The sequence below is a fragment of the Cimex lectularius genome, unplaced genomic scaffold, assembly GCF_000648675.2.
Source record: "Cimex lectularius strain Harlan isolate CLEC.00 unplaced genomic scaffold, Clec_2.1 scaffold31, whole genome shotgun sequence".
NCBI lineage: Eukaryota > Metazoa > Arthropoda > Insecta > Hemiptera > Cimicidae > Cimex > Cimex lectularius.
In genome coordinates this window covers 356947-376389 of record NW_019392645.1, presented here as the reverse complement: position 1 = coordinate 376389, position 19443 = coordinate 356947, and the positions used below count along the sequence as shown (strand labels likewise).

The 19443-nt window shown below is 34.0% G+C and overlaps 1 protein-coding gene across 1 annotated transcript; it reads right to left on the bottom strand.

Moving 5' to 3' along the window:
- Positions 1-1937: 1937 nt before the first annotated feature.
- LOC106670452 lies at positions 1938-19405 on the bottom strand. Its single transcript, XM_014400811.2, has 18 exons — positions 19175-19405; positions 13546-13743; positions 13285-13464; positions 13027-13218; positions 12432-12662; positions 12167-12359; positions 8927-9065; positions 8750-8862; positions 8444-8586; positions 8177-8335; positions 7923-8120; positions 7652-7864; positions 6428-6570; positions 6222-6356; positions 5848-6114; positions 5372-5612; positions 5085-5302; positions 1938-2491 (listed from the first exon to the last, which is right to left on the bottom strand). Exons 1-18 carry the CDS (start codon positions 19289-19291, stop codon positions 2203-2205), a joined length of 3369 nt encoding a protein of 1122 aa, XP_014256297.1. The 5' UTR covers positions 19292-19405; the 3' UTR covers positions 1938-2202.
- Between the last annotated feature and the right edge of the window lie 38 nt (positions 19406-19443).

Below are 19443 nucleotides of genomic sequence, written 5' to 3'. Positions count from 1 at the left end.
TTATTACGGACTCCAGAAGGCAAATAATGGCATATTTTCTATATTTTTAATTGTATTTTTATTTTTTGCACCATCCGATTGGTATCTTGTAACTGTGATTTATACTTTTGGGTATCTCATAATTTTTTTTTATAAATAAACCGATTTATGCATATGAACTATCACGTTTGTTTTGCACAATATTTTATGCGTGCATCTCCTTCAGCTTTTCTGTCATCTTTATTTTGTTATTATACATTTTGGACAATTATACAGCTCTCTATTCGATCCAATCGGTATCCGGTAACTGAGATTTATACTTTTGGGTGTATCTCATAATTTTTTAATAAATAAACCGATTTATGCACGTCATCAACTATCATGTTTGTTCGCGTAATATTTTATGCGTGCATTTCCTTCAGCTTTTCTGTCACCTTTATTTTGTTATTATACATTTGGACAATTGTACAACCCTCTGCTCCATCCAATTGGTATCCTGTAATTTTAGATTTATATTTTGGATATATCTCATAATTTTTTATAAATAAAACGATTTATGCGATCATGTTTGTTCCCATAATATTTTATGTGCACATTTCCTTCAGCTTTCCTGACAGCTTTATTCGGTTTTGCAAATTTTGGACAATTTTACAGCCTTCTGCTCCATCCAATCGATATATTAATTATACTTGATCATTTTTAATAAGGTTCAGGTTCCATAAATTCAAAACTTTGCTCTGAAAGATTTCTTTTTGTTTCTAGCGGAATGTTTAGAGTCGTAAACATTTGAAAACAGCCTTGGCAGCCAAGATGATTGGAAATGATGCAGTGATGGCTGTGTAGTGTGGTAATTACCGATCATTTTGGTTCTTCCTATTCAAACTGAGTTGGTCTCGCAGTTTATATTATATACACAAAACTATTATATTTAGGTTACACCTATTGGTGACCTTGTTAGTTTATTGAAATTCTTTAGTCTACAAAGAAAGTTCATAGTACTAGTTCAGTCGTCTCACCTTTCTGTTCTATATCTGTGTTTCATTCAGACGGATCAACCATGGAGTTGAAAGAAATGGTAAACTTTGTAAAGTTAAAGAACTTAGCTGAAAAAAGCAACAGTGGTGTATTAGTTGATTTACCAAGAACTGCTAATGATAATTCTTAAATGACCTTTCACGGTTTGATACTGCCAATTCATTCCTGTCATAAATTGTCACAGAAGACCACAATGGTTCGAGATGGTTGACATCAGTTTCATTTGACAAAGCCAACCTGTTTTCGATTCTGATTGAAAACAACTCCATCATTTTAGATTGAAAAAGCTTATGATATGAGAACATATTATTTTCTGTGTGCCATTACCGTGTATAAAGTTGGTGACCAGCCTGAAGTAGTTTCTATCTAAAACTATTCTAAACAGAGCTAAACCTGTAGACTGACTTAAATCATAACTGACTCCAGTCATCTGCAGATTTCTATGCTTATTCCTTTTGTTATAAATTGTTTATTCGGCTTAGTATAAGCAAAAATAACTTAAAAAAATACATAAATATTTGTAACAATGGAGATTGTTCTGTATGTAAAAGACAAAAATCCACAATATTTTCAATATATTTGTACTTGTTTTCAAATGGAAACGACCCCGGTGTACCTCAGGGATCACTTCTTGGACCATTTCTTTTTAAGGGGCCTATCAATGACATTGTGAATTGTTTCTCTCCAGCACATTTCTTGATTTATGCAGATGATCTGAAGATTTTTGTACAGAGGGATGATTCAAGACTTCAAAATTGCCTGTTCAAAGAAACGTAATAATAAAGATAAATCGTACATTTTATCTTTGGCTCACCCAAGGAGGTCCCACGTTTCTGTAGACTGACTTAAATTGGTTGTACCCTTCCTTAAGTGCCAGAATAAAGTCAGGATCATTTGAACATGAGTAATGAAACTCGTTCAAATTGAATATAGAAAATTGCAATTTATTTATGCCTTTGACAATTAGACATCTACTTTATATAACACATATGTATACACTTATTAACACTGATTTCACATGGTTCATCCTTAACAATGCAAAAATGGTTATGCAGTCAATTTAACAACGTATGAAAATAAAAGGTTTATAAACTTAATTTTATGGTAAACATTTATATATTTAACACAAAATAAGATATATGTTATATTACAAAAATATTATTATAATATTTCATAATACAATTTATCTTAATCTTCATCCATAGAAAGATGAGCATTGGTAAAAATATTTGATTCTAATCCCTCATTCATGGCCTCCATTCTCAACATTTTGCTCTGTTTCTTTAACTTGTTTACATGTATTTTCCTTCTTTTGTTGCCCAATTTTTCTACCGGTTGGACGTTTTCTGATGTTCCAACGCTTTCTTCTTTCACATCGGTAACGTCATCGCTTGTCACACTTTCCGACGATTTGCGTTTTTTCTCAGATCTCCTGGTAGGCATAGCCACTGGTTGGGATGGCAATTCTTGAGTGAACCTATGAGCAAAAAATAAAAGCCATTTAATTTATGCGGTTTGAAATATATTTATTAGCATTAAAAAAGATAAAACTTATTAAAAGGAATAAAAAGCACTTTACAGCTTAACTAACTATTGTTACCTGGCAACACAGGATTTTGATGCTGGGGGGGGGGAAACAGTTATAAGTACTCTTATATTTGAGGGAGAGCTGCTCAGATTCAAACCTGGCACCCTTTCAGTAAAGGGGTTAAAATAAAAGCACATTATTTTTTCTAAATACACAATATGTTTATATGCTATTCACAATTGGTAAAAAACAGTTTCACTTCTAAAGGATCTGTTCCAAATTGTGAGATTTTTTCAGATTTATTATCAAGTTATACAAGGTGATTCAATGCTCATAAGACAAAGTTGCAAAGCCCAACTCTTTCCTAATTAAAATGTACAAAAAAAAAAATTCAATTTAAGAATCAAACAAAACACATAAAAAAGAGACAATAAACATTTCCAAACTTTTAAAATATTTTTGTCCTTTTTGATTAGGTTAGAGTTGAGTTTTACAAATTCTGTGTGGTTCTTTTCTTTTCTTTAGTCTACATTCAGTGTAGATATTTTGTCCATTTAAGTTTATTGTCTCTGTTTTAGTTGTGTCATTTTTCTTTCTTTTTGTGCTTTTTTATTTGAAAATAAATTTTGCCCAGGATAAAAAGTTGAATTACTAGATTAACCCGCTTTCTCACCTTCACTAATTTTTTCCTATTTAGCATGAAATTTCTGCATTTTGGTTTGATGTAATTAAAATGTAAAATTAATGTAAATGTTAAAAAAGTAACCGCTAGCAAATTAAAATTTTTAAAAGTTTAAAGACGAAGAAGTTGTTATGAAATTGGCCAAGCTCTACTATGAATTTTTCAAAAGAGGTTGCAAATTTAGTTTATTTAGAAATTTAAATTTGCCGTTTTGATGTGACAACGTCTTATAAATCGGTAACGCTAGGAGGCATTCGCAAAAAAAGTATGACTCATTGCCCCGTTACGATCGGTGTCCTGTTACGCTCGAGCCGAGAGTAACCGATTAAAGCCGAGCGTGCTTAGAGGCATGACTCATCGCTGTATTACGCTCTGGCTATCGTGCATGATCGGCTCGTTCGAAGGTATTATCAGCTTGTTCAAATGTATGACTCATCGCTTCGTTCGATTGACAATACTTTGACAACTGAAGCAAATTTAAAATATATTAATTATAATATAATCAATTGTGTCCTCATTGTTATTCTGTGGTATATGTTTATTGTTATTCTGTGCTGAGTGTTCCTTGTCTTAGGATACGTTGTCACGAATTTAATGTCTGAGCGCCTTGCGCCCAGACCCCCGAGTCTTTTTTCAAGATTTAGTGTTTGGTTGTTTTTTTAAACAAAAATTAAATGAAAAGTTCTAGAAGGGTGCCTTTTTAAAGAAAATAATTAACGCTCTTTTCAATGCGGTTTTACATTTCCCCAATCAAGAATCAGACCATGGTTCATACGAACTTTTTGGCTGCGTTTGAGGTGTAGAAGCACTCAACGAATTTTGTCATATGAGTAGCGAATCACCCTGCACATTAGTCCAATTGGACATTGCTAATGTTTATTTCTGTTTTTAAAGATAGTGACCCCATTAGAAAATGTAAAAAAAAAAAGAAAAAATACTGGAAGTCTTTATGCACATTTTACCAATAATAATTTTGTAATTCTGACAAGTAGAAGTTTTTATTTTTCAAACTGCGAAGTTTTAAATGAGAGCACCCGGGTTAACAATTTCAAAGCCAAAAATTAGCAAACACTAGACCAAGAATAACATCGCACAATACTTTTATTGTGGAATAGTATTGAATGACATCTCAATCTCAATTTATACAAACACTACATACACTAAAAAAATATTGTGCAGTATTAACTTTACATGGTGCAATAAAAATTAAACTTGCACAAACTTTTATCCAGCCACAGAGCAAATTTCAATACCAGCCCTAAATGGTCAAAAATACTGCACAAGTCATAATATTATGCAATATAATTGATCATAATGCCTTATGGTTTCTGATAAAATTGGGCAAATAAAACAAAAAAACGTAAATTTTTGGTTTGGAAAACCCCTAACTAAGAAAATATTGTGCAATATTAACTCTACCTGGTGCAATGAAAAAATATGGTGCAATAAAAATTAGAATCACTCAAACTTTTGTTTGATAACTGACCAAACATCCATACCCACCCTTTAAATGGTCAAAAATATTGTTACAAATATATATATAAATATATATGTAAATATATACAGGGTGAATTGCTACTCGTGTAACAAGTACAGTAGCAATTCACCCTGTATATAATGCCTTATGATTTCTGATAAAATTGGGCAAATATAACGAAAATCGTCATCTTTCGGTTTGGACAAATCCCTTGATTTTTGAAAGAAAAAAAATTAAAATGTTAAAAGATAATTTTTTTAATAGTGTATAACGTTTAAGAATTTTGAACCAATAGTGCATCATTAGCAGAATTAGATAGATGCCGAGGTGTCAGGCCAATCAATATAGTTATTGGTAAAACTTCAAAGATAAATTCTACTTACATCTCTTCTGGAAGTTCTAGCATAGAACACATTTTTTTAAACCGTTTCATTTCTTTTTTCTTAATGACAGGTCTTCTAGCTGGGAAAACAGTGTTTTGTACTTGAGTCTTCCATTTATTCCATTTGACACAAGACGATGCTTTGCTTTTGAGGAACACCATTATAAGGTTCCAAAGGGCAATATAATAGTTTGAATTCAAACCGCCACTACTTCCATCCTAAAAAAAATAAATTAAATAAAAAATTGTTAATATTTAAGTTTAAACAAATAAAATGATAGAACTCACATCAAATTTAAGGATATAATTGCCACACTTTCTAATATTGATTTTTTGTTCAGGCGTTATGTTAGTAAAATATCTGCCATTATTGAAATAATTTTTCAACAACCTGAGCGCATCTATCCTTTTTTGACATTTGATTTCATTCGAAGCTGAATATTCTGCTATTTTTTTCACATATTTATGCATTCCAGGTAGAACAGATTCGATCAAAGATTTAAAAAAACTTAACGATAAATGGCACTTGCTGTAAAATAAAATAAATAAATAAAAATGAACTTATTTTGGAGAGTCTGAAAATTCTGCATTTGACAACTTTGCGGTCGTCCCAGATACCCATGGTGTGCCTATCTTGTTGTTATTATTTACTTACAATCCAGACACTTACTGAATAGGCAAAAATAGCGGAACACACCAGTGGTACACAAAAACAATTCAAACGATACAAGCAAATTACTCAGAGCTAAGAACATAAAAATCACCTCGAGCAGAAGTAATCGTCAAGAAATTTGGAAACAAGATTGACAATGTCATTATTGCTTTTTTGGCCTTGTTCATTTTCCATGTTTTCAAAGCTTTTGATTAGAAAGACACTGAAAGCTGAGAGTTGTGGTCTTATTTCGGAGTTGACACCAGATGCTAAGGACGCTTGTGTTAATAAATGCTGAAGCAGAGTAACCACTTCTGCTCTTTCCTCAATGGTTTCTCTGGCGAGAACTTTAGAAAACACCATTTTATGAATGGTACCCCTAGATAAAAAAAAATCAAATAATAAAAATAATTTATATAGTCTATAATAACCATTTCCATGCTTTATTGAACTTTTAAAAGTTGACATGCTATAAAATTATCATACCTGAGTTTGGTTTTTAGAGCATTCTGGTTCTTGGTAACTGCTGCTTTGTATAAATTTATAAGTGCTGGAATTATTGTAAGCCATTTAGAGCAATTCATCCCAAACTTCGCAATAGTTTCAATTAAGTCAAGGACTCTACAAAAAACAAAAACAAACTAAACATGTGAAATTTTACAAACAATTTTTAAAAACTGAAAGAAAATTACTTTATTTGAAAATACATGGTGTTATTTTCTCTAGTATTCAATCCATTAAACGAAGATTTAGCAGAGGACTTAAAAGCTTCAACTAAAGCTGCATCAATTCTATGACCTTCGTCCTCACCTATATTTTCAACATCAACATCACTCTGCAATAAAAACAAAATAAATACTCAACAAGAATTTTTTTTCTTACACTAGATTTTTTAACAAGTTCGTTACAGCTGTCGTTCTGGAATGTCGCACTAAACCCTTCCCCATGTACAGATGTCATTCCAGAACGATGCACCTCCCCTAGATAACCCCCGCTTCCAAAGCTTGTTCTAGGGCGTTGGGGGTATTTTTGGAATCGAATCGGTGTCACAGGCCTTTGGTATAGCTTTCTCAATGTTACAACACCTTCCTGACCACGGCTGCAACCTACGTTGGTGGTACCACAGTGGTGAAGGGAGGGGGGTGTTGAAGGGAGAAACGAGTGGTGGTAGAGACGGAGAATTGGGGTGAAACTTTATTTAGAAAAAGAATTTTATGTTGGGCACGAAGGTTTCATTGGGGAAGTGTCAACACCGAAAGCCTACAAAAACGGTAAAAGGCTGCAATAAAAGTACAAGTAGAAGTAAAANGAATTTACGACTTAATACCTAGAGTTTCAACTTATCAGGCTTTATAAAGCAAAAGAAGAACCCTTAAGGTCACTCTTCAACACCTAGGTCCCCTCCAGCTGCACCGTGTTCGCTGTGACCTACAACCTCTCTGGAAGTTGCCTCACCCGTAAAATGTACAACACTGGGTCTACAGTACTACAGAACACATACGCTGCGACTTTCTTTATATTTTCCTTTGCTCGCAGAGACACTTCTGCCTGTGATTGCCTCTCGGGGACTGATCACTACCTTGCTTTTATTCCAAAATCTCAAACCCAGGGTCCACTGGCTTCACTAGCCCATTGGCCACCAGGTCATCTTTCATATCATGAAATGCTTCTCACTTCTCACTGACTCGCCCCGCTGATTGGTCTCTGCTTAGATCCAACTGCCTTTTGACACTATTCTGTACTTTCTGACTTTTATTATTATTATTTTAAAGACCATTTTTCGATTGGATGTTTTAGAAATTTTTTAAAGATTTTTTATAATTTTTTTTTTTTAATCGAAATGTTTCCCGTATTTCAGGAGTAACTTTACAAATCAGTGCCATAATGAACATGTTAACCTGTCATAAAACACTTACCATATCATCTCCATTTGGTCCCAAAATATCACGCAATTTTTCTTGCAAAGTTTCCTTCGAAAATTCATTTTGATTCGGTACGTCTTCTTCTGTGTCATCATCTTCATCATCATCTTCCGACTCTTGGGCACTGCCTTCACTGGAAGTATCGCTGACTTCATCTGCTTGACGACCATCTTCGAACACTTTATGCGCCCAACTCGAATTGAGAACCTACAATTATTCATTAATTAATTATAATACAAATAAAAAGTCCGTGAAAAGTACTTACACTGACTAACTGAGTGAATGCCTGATCGTTAACATGGGGAACTAAATATTTAAAAATGCATGCTATAATGTGTCTATGGCTGAAACACTGTTTTGACAATAGATTTAAAAATAAATCCATAATCACTTCGATCCAGGCTGGGCCTTCTTTGTCCTGGGCAGCGTCTTTTGTTAGCTTATAGAAAATTGAGCCAATGTCCTGAAAATTATTTGAATTTTTATTAACTGTGTCTCGCTTGTTTATATTTTATTTACCTGGAGGTTAATTTTTGTGTCTTCCTGTTCTTTGAATAAAATCAAGCACATGTATAGTGTCAAAACATAAATCGACTGAATGATTTCATCTTTGTTATTTTTTAAATGAGAGTCCATATGTTTTTCAAGCTTCATTGCATGTTTCCAAGTGTTGGCCATCTACAATTTTAAATTAACATAAAAAGGGTTGTCAATTTTCTAAAGAGAAAATTAAAAAAAAAAAAAAGTGTAGCAGTTATGAAAAAGAGGAATAATGAAAAAACAAACCTCTGGGTCAATTTTAATTCTTAACAATTTTTTTGTTAACCCTTCATTGATGAATGTTACAAGATCCTTCAGAACAGTTGTGTAAGCAGCCAAACTTGGAAATCTATTTGCAATCTGGCTGTAGAAAGCATTTTTAATCAAACCTGAAACAAAAAACAAAAAATAAATGAAAAATTAAAATTTTTATAATAAAAAATATTAATTTTTACAATACATTCATTATGTAAATGCATTACACAAACAATGTATGTGTTTATATAGAAAATATTTATGGAAAAAGCAACAAAATATTAATTTTTATTATACCTGCAAATTCGGCACTGTAATTCATATCAGCAAAAAATCCCGATCTCAACAGAAATTTCAACCCTTCAAGTCGCCACTGAGTGTTTTCATAGCAGGCTTGGTGACTGAGCAAACTAAAAACAAAAGCTTTAGCAATGGACAAAAACAAGTTCAATTTTTAAATTTATGTATAATTACGCGCAAAACAAATTCAGAGCGATCAAACGTTCTTTATTTGGTACCGCTTTAGTGTCTACAACATCCCTTAAATTTTCTGCAAGCTCTTTAATACTATTTTCACCCATCATTAGAATGACAGATGATGCCATTTTTGATCCTAAAATAAATAAATAATTAAAACAATCCACAGTAGAACCATTCTTCTCATAAAATATTTAAAAACTCCACTGTGCACAATGTGCATTTATTTGATTGTTTGTGTAGGTGTGAATAAAATTCACAAATATCTAAAAAAAAAAATTAATTTTTATGGCAGCAAGTTTTAAAAATATCCATTTTGTATGAATAAAGGTTATTAAAAAAATCCAAGAAATCCGTGTAATGTTTTTATTTTTATTTTAGAGTTCAATATTTTTCTTTTAGGGGACCGCGGTAGCCGAGTGGTTAGCATGAGAGACTCTCACGCCGCGGTCGTGGGTTCGATTCCCACCGTCGCCTCTGGCCCTTTTTTCCCGATAACCCCCAATTTGAACACACAAGAATTCGTACTATGGCTAATATGCAAGATCATAAGGCCAATAAAAAAAAATAAAAATATATATATTTTTCTTAGTATTTTTGATTGGATGGATTCGATTTTGTAGGAATTTGATTTTTTTATTGAAACCAAAACTTCAATTCTGTCAAGTCCATATCGGACTCAGGAGGGTCTCGTAAATGGTGAGTAAAGTGTAAGTTGGGTCAAGTAATCTAAAGGGTTAGTTTGTAGCATCAGTTTCGTCTTTTCTGTCATGTATGGGGATTCTATGTTAAGGCTTAATACACATGGGCCGTTGAATCGTGCAATCAATCGCACATAAATGGGCGCTTGTGGTGAACACATGGAGAGCTTGGACAAGAGCAGTTTCACAATGGAAGTCAAAGAAGTCGTTTGTCTGTGGTATCTCTATTAACACTATAAACTAAGAACACAGTGACAAAAGAACTATTGGGGCCATCATTTTTCAAGAGATAGATTCGCAAATAGTATGTTTGTTACTCTCTGCCACAAAATTACATGATTATGAACCAAAAATTTTCAATTATATAATTGAAATGCTAATTATTTTTTAAATTGCTCTTGACAATTTTTGCACTTGATTAAGAACGATAATCACCCAGACCTGCCAGAAGAAAAACTCGTCATAAAAATCTATAATGTTGATATTGCAAAACGAGAGTGCATCAACTTTCAACAATATGTTGTAAAACAAGTTAAAAGCTCTAGGCATTACACAATTTTAAAAAGCTCCAGAACTTCCGTAATGTTGCGATGCTGAACTGTTTGATGGTAAAACCACCTCTAAATCACTAGAATGTGAAAAACGTGGTCTTTGATGAGATGTACTTATTTGTGAAGTTATTCAGAAATCGTGAGATGCGGTCTGGTGTGATGTAGGTTTCAGAAAAACATTTTCTTTATCGTGCCAACGTTTCGATCTTTATTGAGATCATCTTCAGGGCCTGGGATTTACACTGTTTACATTTAACAAATACAAGTAGGATGTGGAAACAAGTGAATTTATACAATGCAAAATATATTTTTTTATATTCAATCAAAGTATTCTACTCACTCAAATTGTTTGTCTTCTGTGTAATTGTGCCATTCTTGCATGTCGGGTTGAGAGTGCCAGTGACATATTGCTGTTTTATGTTGGATTTTGAAGAGGTGGGGAAGGAAGTCGGTATAGAAAAGACATTTTTGTATAAGGCATCGGCTTCTTTGAGGTGAAAAGAGCCGATGACGGGGAAAAAAATGTTGGTAATGGTTCGGCCAGATTATCCTTTCAGGATTATATAGAAGGGGATAAATAGGAAAAGGAAAGCTAAATGTTTATGTTTGTTAAGCTAAACAATGTTTGTACATCCCAGGCCAAACGTTGGCACGATAAAGAAAATGTTTTTCTGAAACCTACATCTCACAATTTCTGAATAATTATCGATTAACAGTCACTAATCACCACACACTTATTTGTGAAGGTTGGGACAGATATGAAGCAGCTGTAATAAATATAAAAATAACTACACTCCACGTTCCACAACGCAGGTCTTTTTTCAATTTTGTCGATCAGGAGATTGGTGTCAACAAGGTACATTTCCGCCATGATGATTAGGGGGGGGGGAATTCTCTGGTTGATCTGAACAGACTGATTAGTTACTTTATATCTAAACTGGGGCAGGGAAACATACATGGTGAGGAGAATTTCAAATCGCCAGTTGGGTTGATCACGCGTTACCATGTGTATGTTCTACTTTGAACTTCAGTATTTCACTTAGAAAAGGCTTCATGTGCACTAGGCCTAAATCTTTTGTCAGTGGTAGTCCCAGGTAGTGCTAAATTTCTGTAAATGGAATGGGATTTCCATTGAATTGGACTGTGAGGAATTTTGAAGATGTGGGTGGATTTAATTTCATTAATTTTTATTCTCCATTCTGTGAGAACAAGATTGGATAACATTTAAATGGAGGTGGGTGTCAGGACTAGCTAGGGAAGGATCAGGATTAGATGGCAGGATGGGTGTGTCGTCAGTAAAAGAAAGCATATTGTATTGTTAGAGAAAAACAGAAATGTCTGCTGTGCATATTGTAATAGGAAGGGCATTAACCCTACTGTGAATTTTAATAAACCAATGGAAAGAGTGTTTCCACCCCATGACACATTTTTTTTCTACCAAATCGCTTAGAATATAAAATTTTACAAGTTTACAGAGTTTTTGTCTAAAGTTAAACAAAAGTTGCCCCTTGTGATGAGTTGTAAACACATGTAATTAATTTCCCAAAGGTTCGTTATCACCGGTGTAAAATTAAATTTTTTTTAACCCCGATGAATTCTTTCTACACATGGGAAACTTAAAAATGTCTATTCTGTTCCTGACAAAAATAAGTTAGATCTTACAGTAAGAATTCAGGTATTCTGTGCAGTTATGAGTGAAAAATGAAGGATCACTCTCAGGAGGAGTAAAATCTGTCAGGCTTGCGTTCTTAAAGAAAATGGACATTTTGAACATTTAACTTAATTTTTAGATTATTTTTTTATTATTATGTTCAATTTTGTAACAAAGAGTATTTTTTGTTTACTTAATAAGAAAACAAAGAGCTTAAAATTAAACGTTCAAATCGTCCACCTTCTTGAAGAACGCAAGCCTGGCTTCACTTCCTGATAGATTTTACTGCAATTGTATTCGAAGTCTAACCAATGTTAAATAATGAAATATTCACCAGACATTTTGTCGTAAGACAAACTTCCATGTGGAGGAAACATTATCTTCTTCAAAAAGCGCATACGAGATTCATCGTCCACTTTCTTAAGCAGAAAACAAATTGAATCTGAAATACCCGCCACCATGCGAGAGTGCTTACGCCCGTGAATTAATATTACATTCACTACAGGATCTTGAATGAGTATATCAACCTGCGAAGTACAATAAATTGACATTAAACAATTTACAATAAATCATCGAGTGAAATAAAAAGCAAGACTTACGTATTTAGGGTCTAAATCCTGTTTTATAACCTGTTTCAAAAGGGTTGCACACATTTTGAGAAAAGCTTCAACCATAGCGAAAGGAGGGTGGGCTTCCTTCATTTTTTTCTCTTCCGTGATGAAGTTGCAAACAGCTCCCCAGAAACTGGTGGTAAATCGTATTTTCTTCGCTATCTTTGTGCAGAATGATTCATAAAATTTATGCTCACTCGTATAATTAAAGGAGGATTTCTGCAACAGTAATATAAGTAATATATTAAAACATATTATTTACGAGACCCAAATGCTTAAAATAATGTAGAAATGAATGAATTTATTGGATTCAATATTCCTTTTGAATATATCTCAAACTTGTTAAATAGGCCAAAATCAAATAATAGTTATAAGCAAACAGCAAAGTTTTAAAAAATGTACATGCAAATATTAATAACCTAATTCTGCTGCACAATTTAAAGTGGTTTCAACAAATTATAATCAGGGTCTATAAANTGATATATATATATTTTTTTTTTTAAATCCACCAACAATATAACAAATAATTAACTTTTGTTTAAAGCAAATTGAAAAATAATTGTTTTGTTTAAAGTTTCCATACCATAATTAATTCTGCCAACTTAGAAGCATTTGATTTTGACAGAAGTTTGTTTGTTCCGAAGACCTCTTTCACAGTTCCACTTTCTGGGAAAGAATTTTGAAGATACATGAGGTAAAGTAATTTATCCAGTGTGTAGCTGTTAATGGCTTTTAACCGCTGGAGAAAACCTTCATTGACAAATTCCTTTGGAACCTGGCAGGACAAGAATGTTATAAATGTTGACCCAAACCGGTAACTTTAATAATAATTAATTTCAACCTTAGAAATAAGAACACAGAGACACTCGAAACATTGGGCACATAAATAGGAGCGTTTTGTGCTCAAGTCGATCAACGCTAAAGCGATAGTTTCCAAATGCTCCGGTTGGTCATCTAGATGATTGGTGTGTACCAAAGCTGAATAAGCCAACACTTGGCCCAAATAAGCTTCACCAGTTTCCTAAAAAAAATTTAAAAAAAGAAACAAAAGATTTTTTAAAACATTACTGTTCATTATAAATCTTTGTTGTAAAATGTTTACTTGTTTAGAAGTTAAGGCGGGGTTGAGCGTTTTCAGTATTATGTTATGTATCATTGAAAAATCAAAATCCTCTTTTGGTAATTGCTTTAAAAGGCATGAAAAGTTTGCATAATGACCCTGACGCAGTTCGTGCTTTGTAGCTCCCAGTCCTCTTATCAATCGCCTGAGAACAGTCAATCTACCACTCACAGTATCTTGCTGTAAACAAAACAAAACCAAAAAATCAAAACAAGATTTTTGCATACGGTAAATTAAACACACCTGGACACTATTTATTAACTCTAATAACACCATGCTTGGAATAAAGTCAGTGTGAATTAATTTTTCTGACAAATATATATGAAATATTGAAAAATATATTAAAAGCCTTAGAGTTTGTCATTATTACAGGCTAAAGAACCTGTTTTATCTGTAATATTTCTTCGGGCAAAGAAAAGCAAAGTAAAGATGAAGACTTTAAATAATAACTTTTCAATTAATAGATAATCCAAAAGACATATTTTGTTGAGCTTATTTCTATAATTACAATCAGATGATAAAAAGTAGCACTTTATACATCTATACCTTTGAAAATCAATAATAAACATTAACACAAACCCTACGTTTAAAGATAAATATACCGGGGGGGGGGGGGCCGCGGTAGCCGAGTGGTTAGCATGAGAGACTCTCACGCTGCAGTCGTGGGTTCGATTCCCACCGTCGCCTCTGGCCCTTTTTTCCCGATAANAAAAAAAAAAAAAAAAAAAAAAAAAAAAAAAAAAAAAAAAAACGTTAAAACACGCAAGTTTAAAATTTTTAATCCCAAAACAATTAGCTAGTCAATTCAAAAGAGGATGGCAGAAATACGACTAATCCTTAAGAACTTGTTTTCATGAAAACAACACCTATTTTAGGAACTTGAATAATTTTAAAATCTTTTGACAATCATGTTCCTATGAAAATAGTTGTCTGCCATTGTTGTGCATGTTTTTTAAAATTTTTATAAACTTTTTTTTAAACCTAGAATAAGAAAATAATACACACAATTGGCTACTTTGCATTTTGCTTCATAGCTCTGTCACAGAATATGTGGTTTGTTTGTATGTTATTTGATTCTTCAAGTCTTCACCTAGAAAGTAGGTGAGAATATTTTTTTTTAGCAAGAAACCAAGTTAAAAATGGTTTTCTACACTGTCAAAAAACCCTGAATACAAATTTTTGGTAAAATCAAAAAACTTTTTTATTTAAATTTTTTTCACCCTCCAAACGGCTCAGTAAGGTTTTTTTTAAATAGAAAATGGCAAAAAATAGTTATTACCCCATTATATTTAGTGGTCTATTGACCAAATTACTTCTTTCAATTAATTAATCTTTTTATGTAAGGTTTTGGATGAAATGAAAAAAATAGTTATAACATGTTCAATTCACTAGTTTTCGTGGTCCTCTTGACTAATTAATATCTTTCAATTAATTAAGGTTTTTAGTTGAGTCAATATCACGAGTGAGATTCAAAATGAAAAATGGCAAAAAGGAGGGAAAATTCAAAAGGTGGGGTTGAGATGGGGGGTTAGTGTCCGAGCGGATCTAAGTCACGATAGCTCAAGTGGTAGAGCAGCGGCGTATCTAGCCGAAGATCGTGGGTTCGAATCCAGCTCGTGAGATTGACTTTTTTATCTCAACTAAAAACCTTAATTAATTGAATTGTTATAACTTTGAAACGACTCCACCTATCGACAAGAAACTTCACAGGTGCTTAGAACCATACAAACAACATGTACCAGCATAGATTTGGTCTCCATAAATTAATTAGAACTGATACCTACAATAAAACGTTTTAGGTGTTGTACGTTTTTAACAAAGACTGAAAGAAGATAAATTAATCTTTCCAACGACTGTATTAAGATTCAATTTGGATAAAATCCAAAGGAGTTATTAATTTTCAAGTGGAACACTGGACAAAGGAGAAATTTTTTTTTAAATCTAGCCAATAATTGTCTACTACTCTACTACAAAAGTACTCATTTAAGGGCGTTAAAGAGTGCTTAAATTAAATTCAATTTTTTTATTTGTTTGCCTAATTTGTTGTAAATGTCAGTTTGTTTTTATATGTTTAATCTCAATTAATACAATCCTGCTCATTTGTTTCTTGCACTACATAAAAATAAGTAAATCAACTGATATATATAATAACGTCGTTTAACAACGAAATGGACAACAAAATAGAAAAGTGCATTTTAAAAACATACTTAAAGTACTTAAAATATTTTTTCTCTAGACTCCTAGGACAAGTTGGCTAGTATAAGTGTCTAATATTTTTTAACCTAGTATCACAAAAAAAAGTTTCATTAAAATCAGTCTCCCACAGCCATTTCCTCCTCTTGTAGGTCAAAAATTGAATTAATGCAATGCAATCCATCTTCTTCCTTATCCACAAATAGGCGAAACAATCCAAGAATGAAACACAGCAAAACAATGAAGTTGGCAACTAAAATATATATGTATTACATTATTGCGATCACATAATTGGTTCATGACAAGAAAATATTTTATGTTTCAAGATTGCAACATAGCTCTGAGTAAACATGAATAAAACTATAACATTCTAAAAATAAAACAAAAATAGATAAAAACCCGTGTTTAGCATAGAATTTCAAATTCAATTTTAGTATAGAACAATTTGTAGAAAATTCTAAATAAAAGTATAATTTTGAAGGTAAACAGAAATGATGCAATTATGATTAGCAAACTTGTAATATAAATAAAACAGTTTTTCAACATTTCAAACGTTCAACACTGCAAGATGGAATTTCACTTTGTATCCAAAATGTTACAAAATTAATATGACAAATGTTAAGATTCAAAACATGCTCGGGTATTAAATGAGAAAGTCAATGTTGGGCAGGATGGACTGAGGTTTAACCTCAGAGGCTAAGAACACTAAAGTGATTCTAACACTTCAATTTTGAACTATAAAAAAATTACTTCAGGTTTTTTCACAGGCTTGTTTTAAAGAATTTTTTCTCCTGGGATTTCAAGCTTTTAGCAATCACCTACACTTCTCCTACTGGCACCTTCTCTAAAATGACCAGTTTTTCCTATACAAGAACCTGTAGAGAAAATCTAACAAACCACCATCAATGGTCAATATCATTAGGGAGAATCCAAGCTGTACCATATTTTTATACTAAAAATTATGACCAATTTAAGAATTATTAAGGTATTTCTGATATAAAAAGAAAATGTTCGATCTTGTTCGCTATAAATTTAAAATGTCATTTTTTTTTTTTTTAAAGTTATAAGTTTCAACTTTGTAAAAGGAGGGCTGAGAAGAAGGATTGAATCGATTGCACTGAACTTGGGAACTAAGAAGTTACATAAGCCAGAAGGCTACTGTGCCTTGGGAGCGAAAGCCTCCTCTTTCTAGTATCCATCTCTATCAGTATCAGATATATGTTGAGATTTAAAGTTTTGAGCTAAAGGAAAGTACCCAGCATGTAGTTTGTTCATTTGAAGATCTTTTTACTCTGCCTATCATCTCTGGTTTCTTCGCCCTCTATTTATCACTGGTGAGATTCAAACCGGCGAGGATGTGTGAACCGAAATGGCCAGAACTGACTGAGCTACATGGAAGATAGCCCGATGTGGAGGCTATTGACAGAAATCTTTTTTGGATCCTTAAAGGGAACAAGAAGGAAACCCACCAGATCACTGTGGTGAATCTCTGACTATCATGCGTTAATTTTTAAAAGAAACAGGCCCACTTTAATACTGCGAAATGAATAATTATATGTATTTTGTAAGAATGTGTGTGTGTGTGCATGTGTGTGAAACCGCTAGAAACAACTGAACTACAGGTTCTTTGATTCTCCTGTGCTAATTTTTAAAAGAAAAACAGTGGTCTACAACAGCGAAACTATAATTATATGTTTTTTGTGAATTTTTATTTAAAAGTGTGTGTGTGAAGGTTAAAGGTGTACCTCATCGATCCTCATTTAGACTAGTCGAATTGTTTGAGCGATGATGTTTAAGTACTCTACTCGATTGAACGCTAATATGAAAGATTGAATTTAAATACGATTGTGATATGTTAAGATTTAAAATGTACGAGTGCTGAGGGGTGAAATCATTGCTGTTGATAACAGTGGGCAGGTATGGTATGGTATGGTATGGTGGAAGGGATGCCGGGAAGCGGGGCTTGTGTTCCCCAGGCACTGCAGCCTTCTGGCTTATTGTACCTTCCCAGTTCCCTAGTTTAGTCAATAGACTCAATCCTTCTTCTCAGAAGTATCAGGTCATTGACTGTTATTGCTGCAACTTGGTTCCCTGAGTCTTTTTCGTACGTTAGGTTAAACCTCCATTGAGCTGTTGCTTCGCATTCGAAAATGATATGAGTGGCTGTTTCCTCCTCCTCATTACATAATCTGCAAATGGGGTCATCGCTGTATATACCCATATTGTGTAGATGTTTTCTCAGATACCAGTGACCGGTTAGTAGTCCCACCACTCCTCTGAGTTTTGCCCTCTCCAATTGCAGCAGTGTTTTTGCCAATTTTGGTGAGGGTTGTTTCAGCATAAGTTTACTATGTCTAGCACCGCTAGAGTTTATCCACTTCTCTCTTTGTTTTGTTTGGATCCATTCTGCGATGGAGGATTCTGTGTTTGTTTTTGTTATCCCAAGGATAGGTTCGGGGCCTATGTATGGTCTTGCAGATCCTCTTCTGGCCAGTTTGTCCGCCTCTTCGTTACCCAGAATTCCCCTGTGCCCTGGCACCCAAGATATCATCAGGACAGTGGGCAGGATGTTAAGGTGATCAAACCAGCAGAATCGAAATGGCTATTCTCTATCTCAAGGAAGGGAATCAGGAGGCTGATAGGTATCCTGACGGGCCACTGCCCACTGAGAAGACACCTCTCCGTAATGGGTATTCTACCAGATCCCTTTTGTCGTTTTTGCGAAATAAAAGAAGAAACGGCAAGGCACTACCTCACATAGTGTGATAGGTATGCTAGGTCCAGATTTGAAATCTTTGAAGGAGCAGACAATGGATGACTCCCCAAGATAAAATGGTCCAAAATCTTCGGGTTTGTGAACAAGTCTAAGAGATGTATGCAGGACACGTGAGCCGAACAAGTCCCAGACCTTTTAGGGATGGGGTACGAGTCTACCCAGGCATTTAACCTCTCGGGACTTGGTCGCCCACCCTGCGTAATATATATACAGTGGGCAGGACCAAGAGTTAACCTCGGGAGGTTAATACTTGAGAAGATGATTCTGATGGTGTCATTAAACTTTAAGTTTTCTTAGAGGCTGTTTTAAGTAATAACTCTTATATCATGAGGTGGGGGTGTGGATGATTTCAAATGACCGCGCGGCGTTTGTTAAGATTTTTTTAAAGTTAATAGTAATAGATGTTATTATAATTGCGTTTGTATGCTTATGCGACGGATGTTAATGTTGGTTTTCCTTTTTCGGCGAAACGGTCGGCATTGAATTCCCATGTGGATGACGGGCGTACGTTGCCACGCAGGACACCCATCTCCAGTGGGAAATGGACGGAAACCATCTTCCGTGGTGCGATGGTGGCCGAGAAGCCTGGCAGGGTCAGAAATTTAAATAAAAAACACCCCCACGAAGAAAATCCTCGCATACCTTGTGAAACATGTGAATTATTTTCAAAACGCATTTGAAACGCAAGTCGTTGCTGTTGATGGACAGGTTCTGGAAATGGTCCATCTCGCTGGAGACCTCGACGTTGTCGGATTCCATGTTGGCGGTGGAAACTCGTCAAGCGGCGTGTCTTCCTGTCTTGAAGATAGATACGGACCGAGAAGAACGAAAACAAAAGTGAAGTTTATAACCTTCGCCCCTGTAAACTTCGGCCAAGTGTCACAACCCCACGTGCACCAGTGGGCGGGTTC

Excerpts from the sequence above, each read along its gene's own strand:
- LOC106670452 (XM_014400811.2), bottom strand. The coding sequence starts at position 19,291 with ATGGAATCCGACAACGTCGAGGTCTCCAGCGAGATGGACCATTTCCAG. Across the intron at positions 13,744-19,174 it reads TAATTCACATGTTTCACAAG|CAAGATACTGTGAGTGGTAG; the intron begins GTATGCGAGGAT and ends TTTTGTTTACAG. Across the intron at positions 12,663-13,026 it reads AGTTGGCAGAATTAATTATG|AAATCCTCCTTTAATTATAC; the intron begins GTATGGAAACTT and ends TTACTGTTGCAG.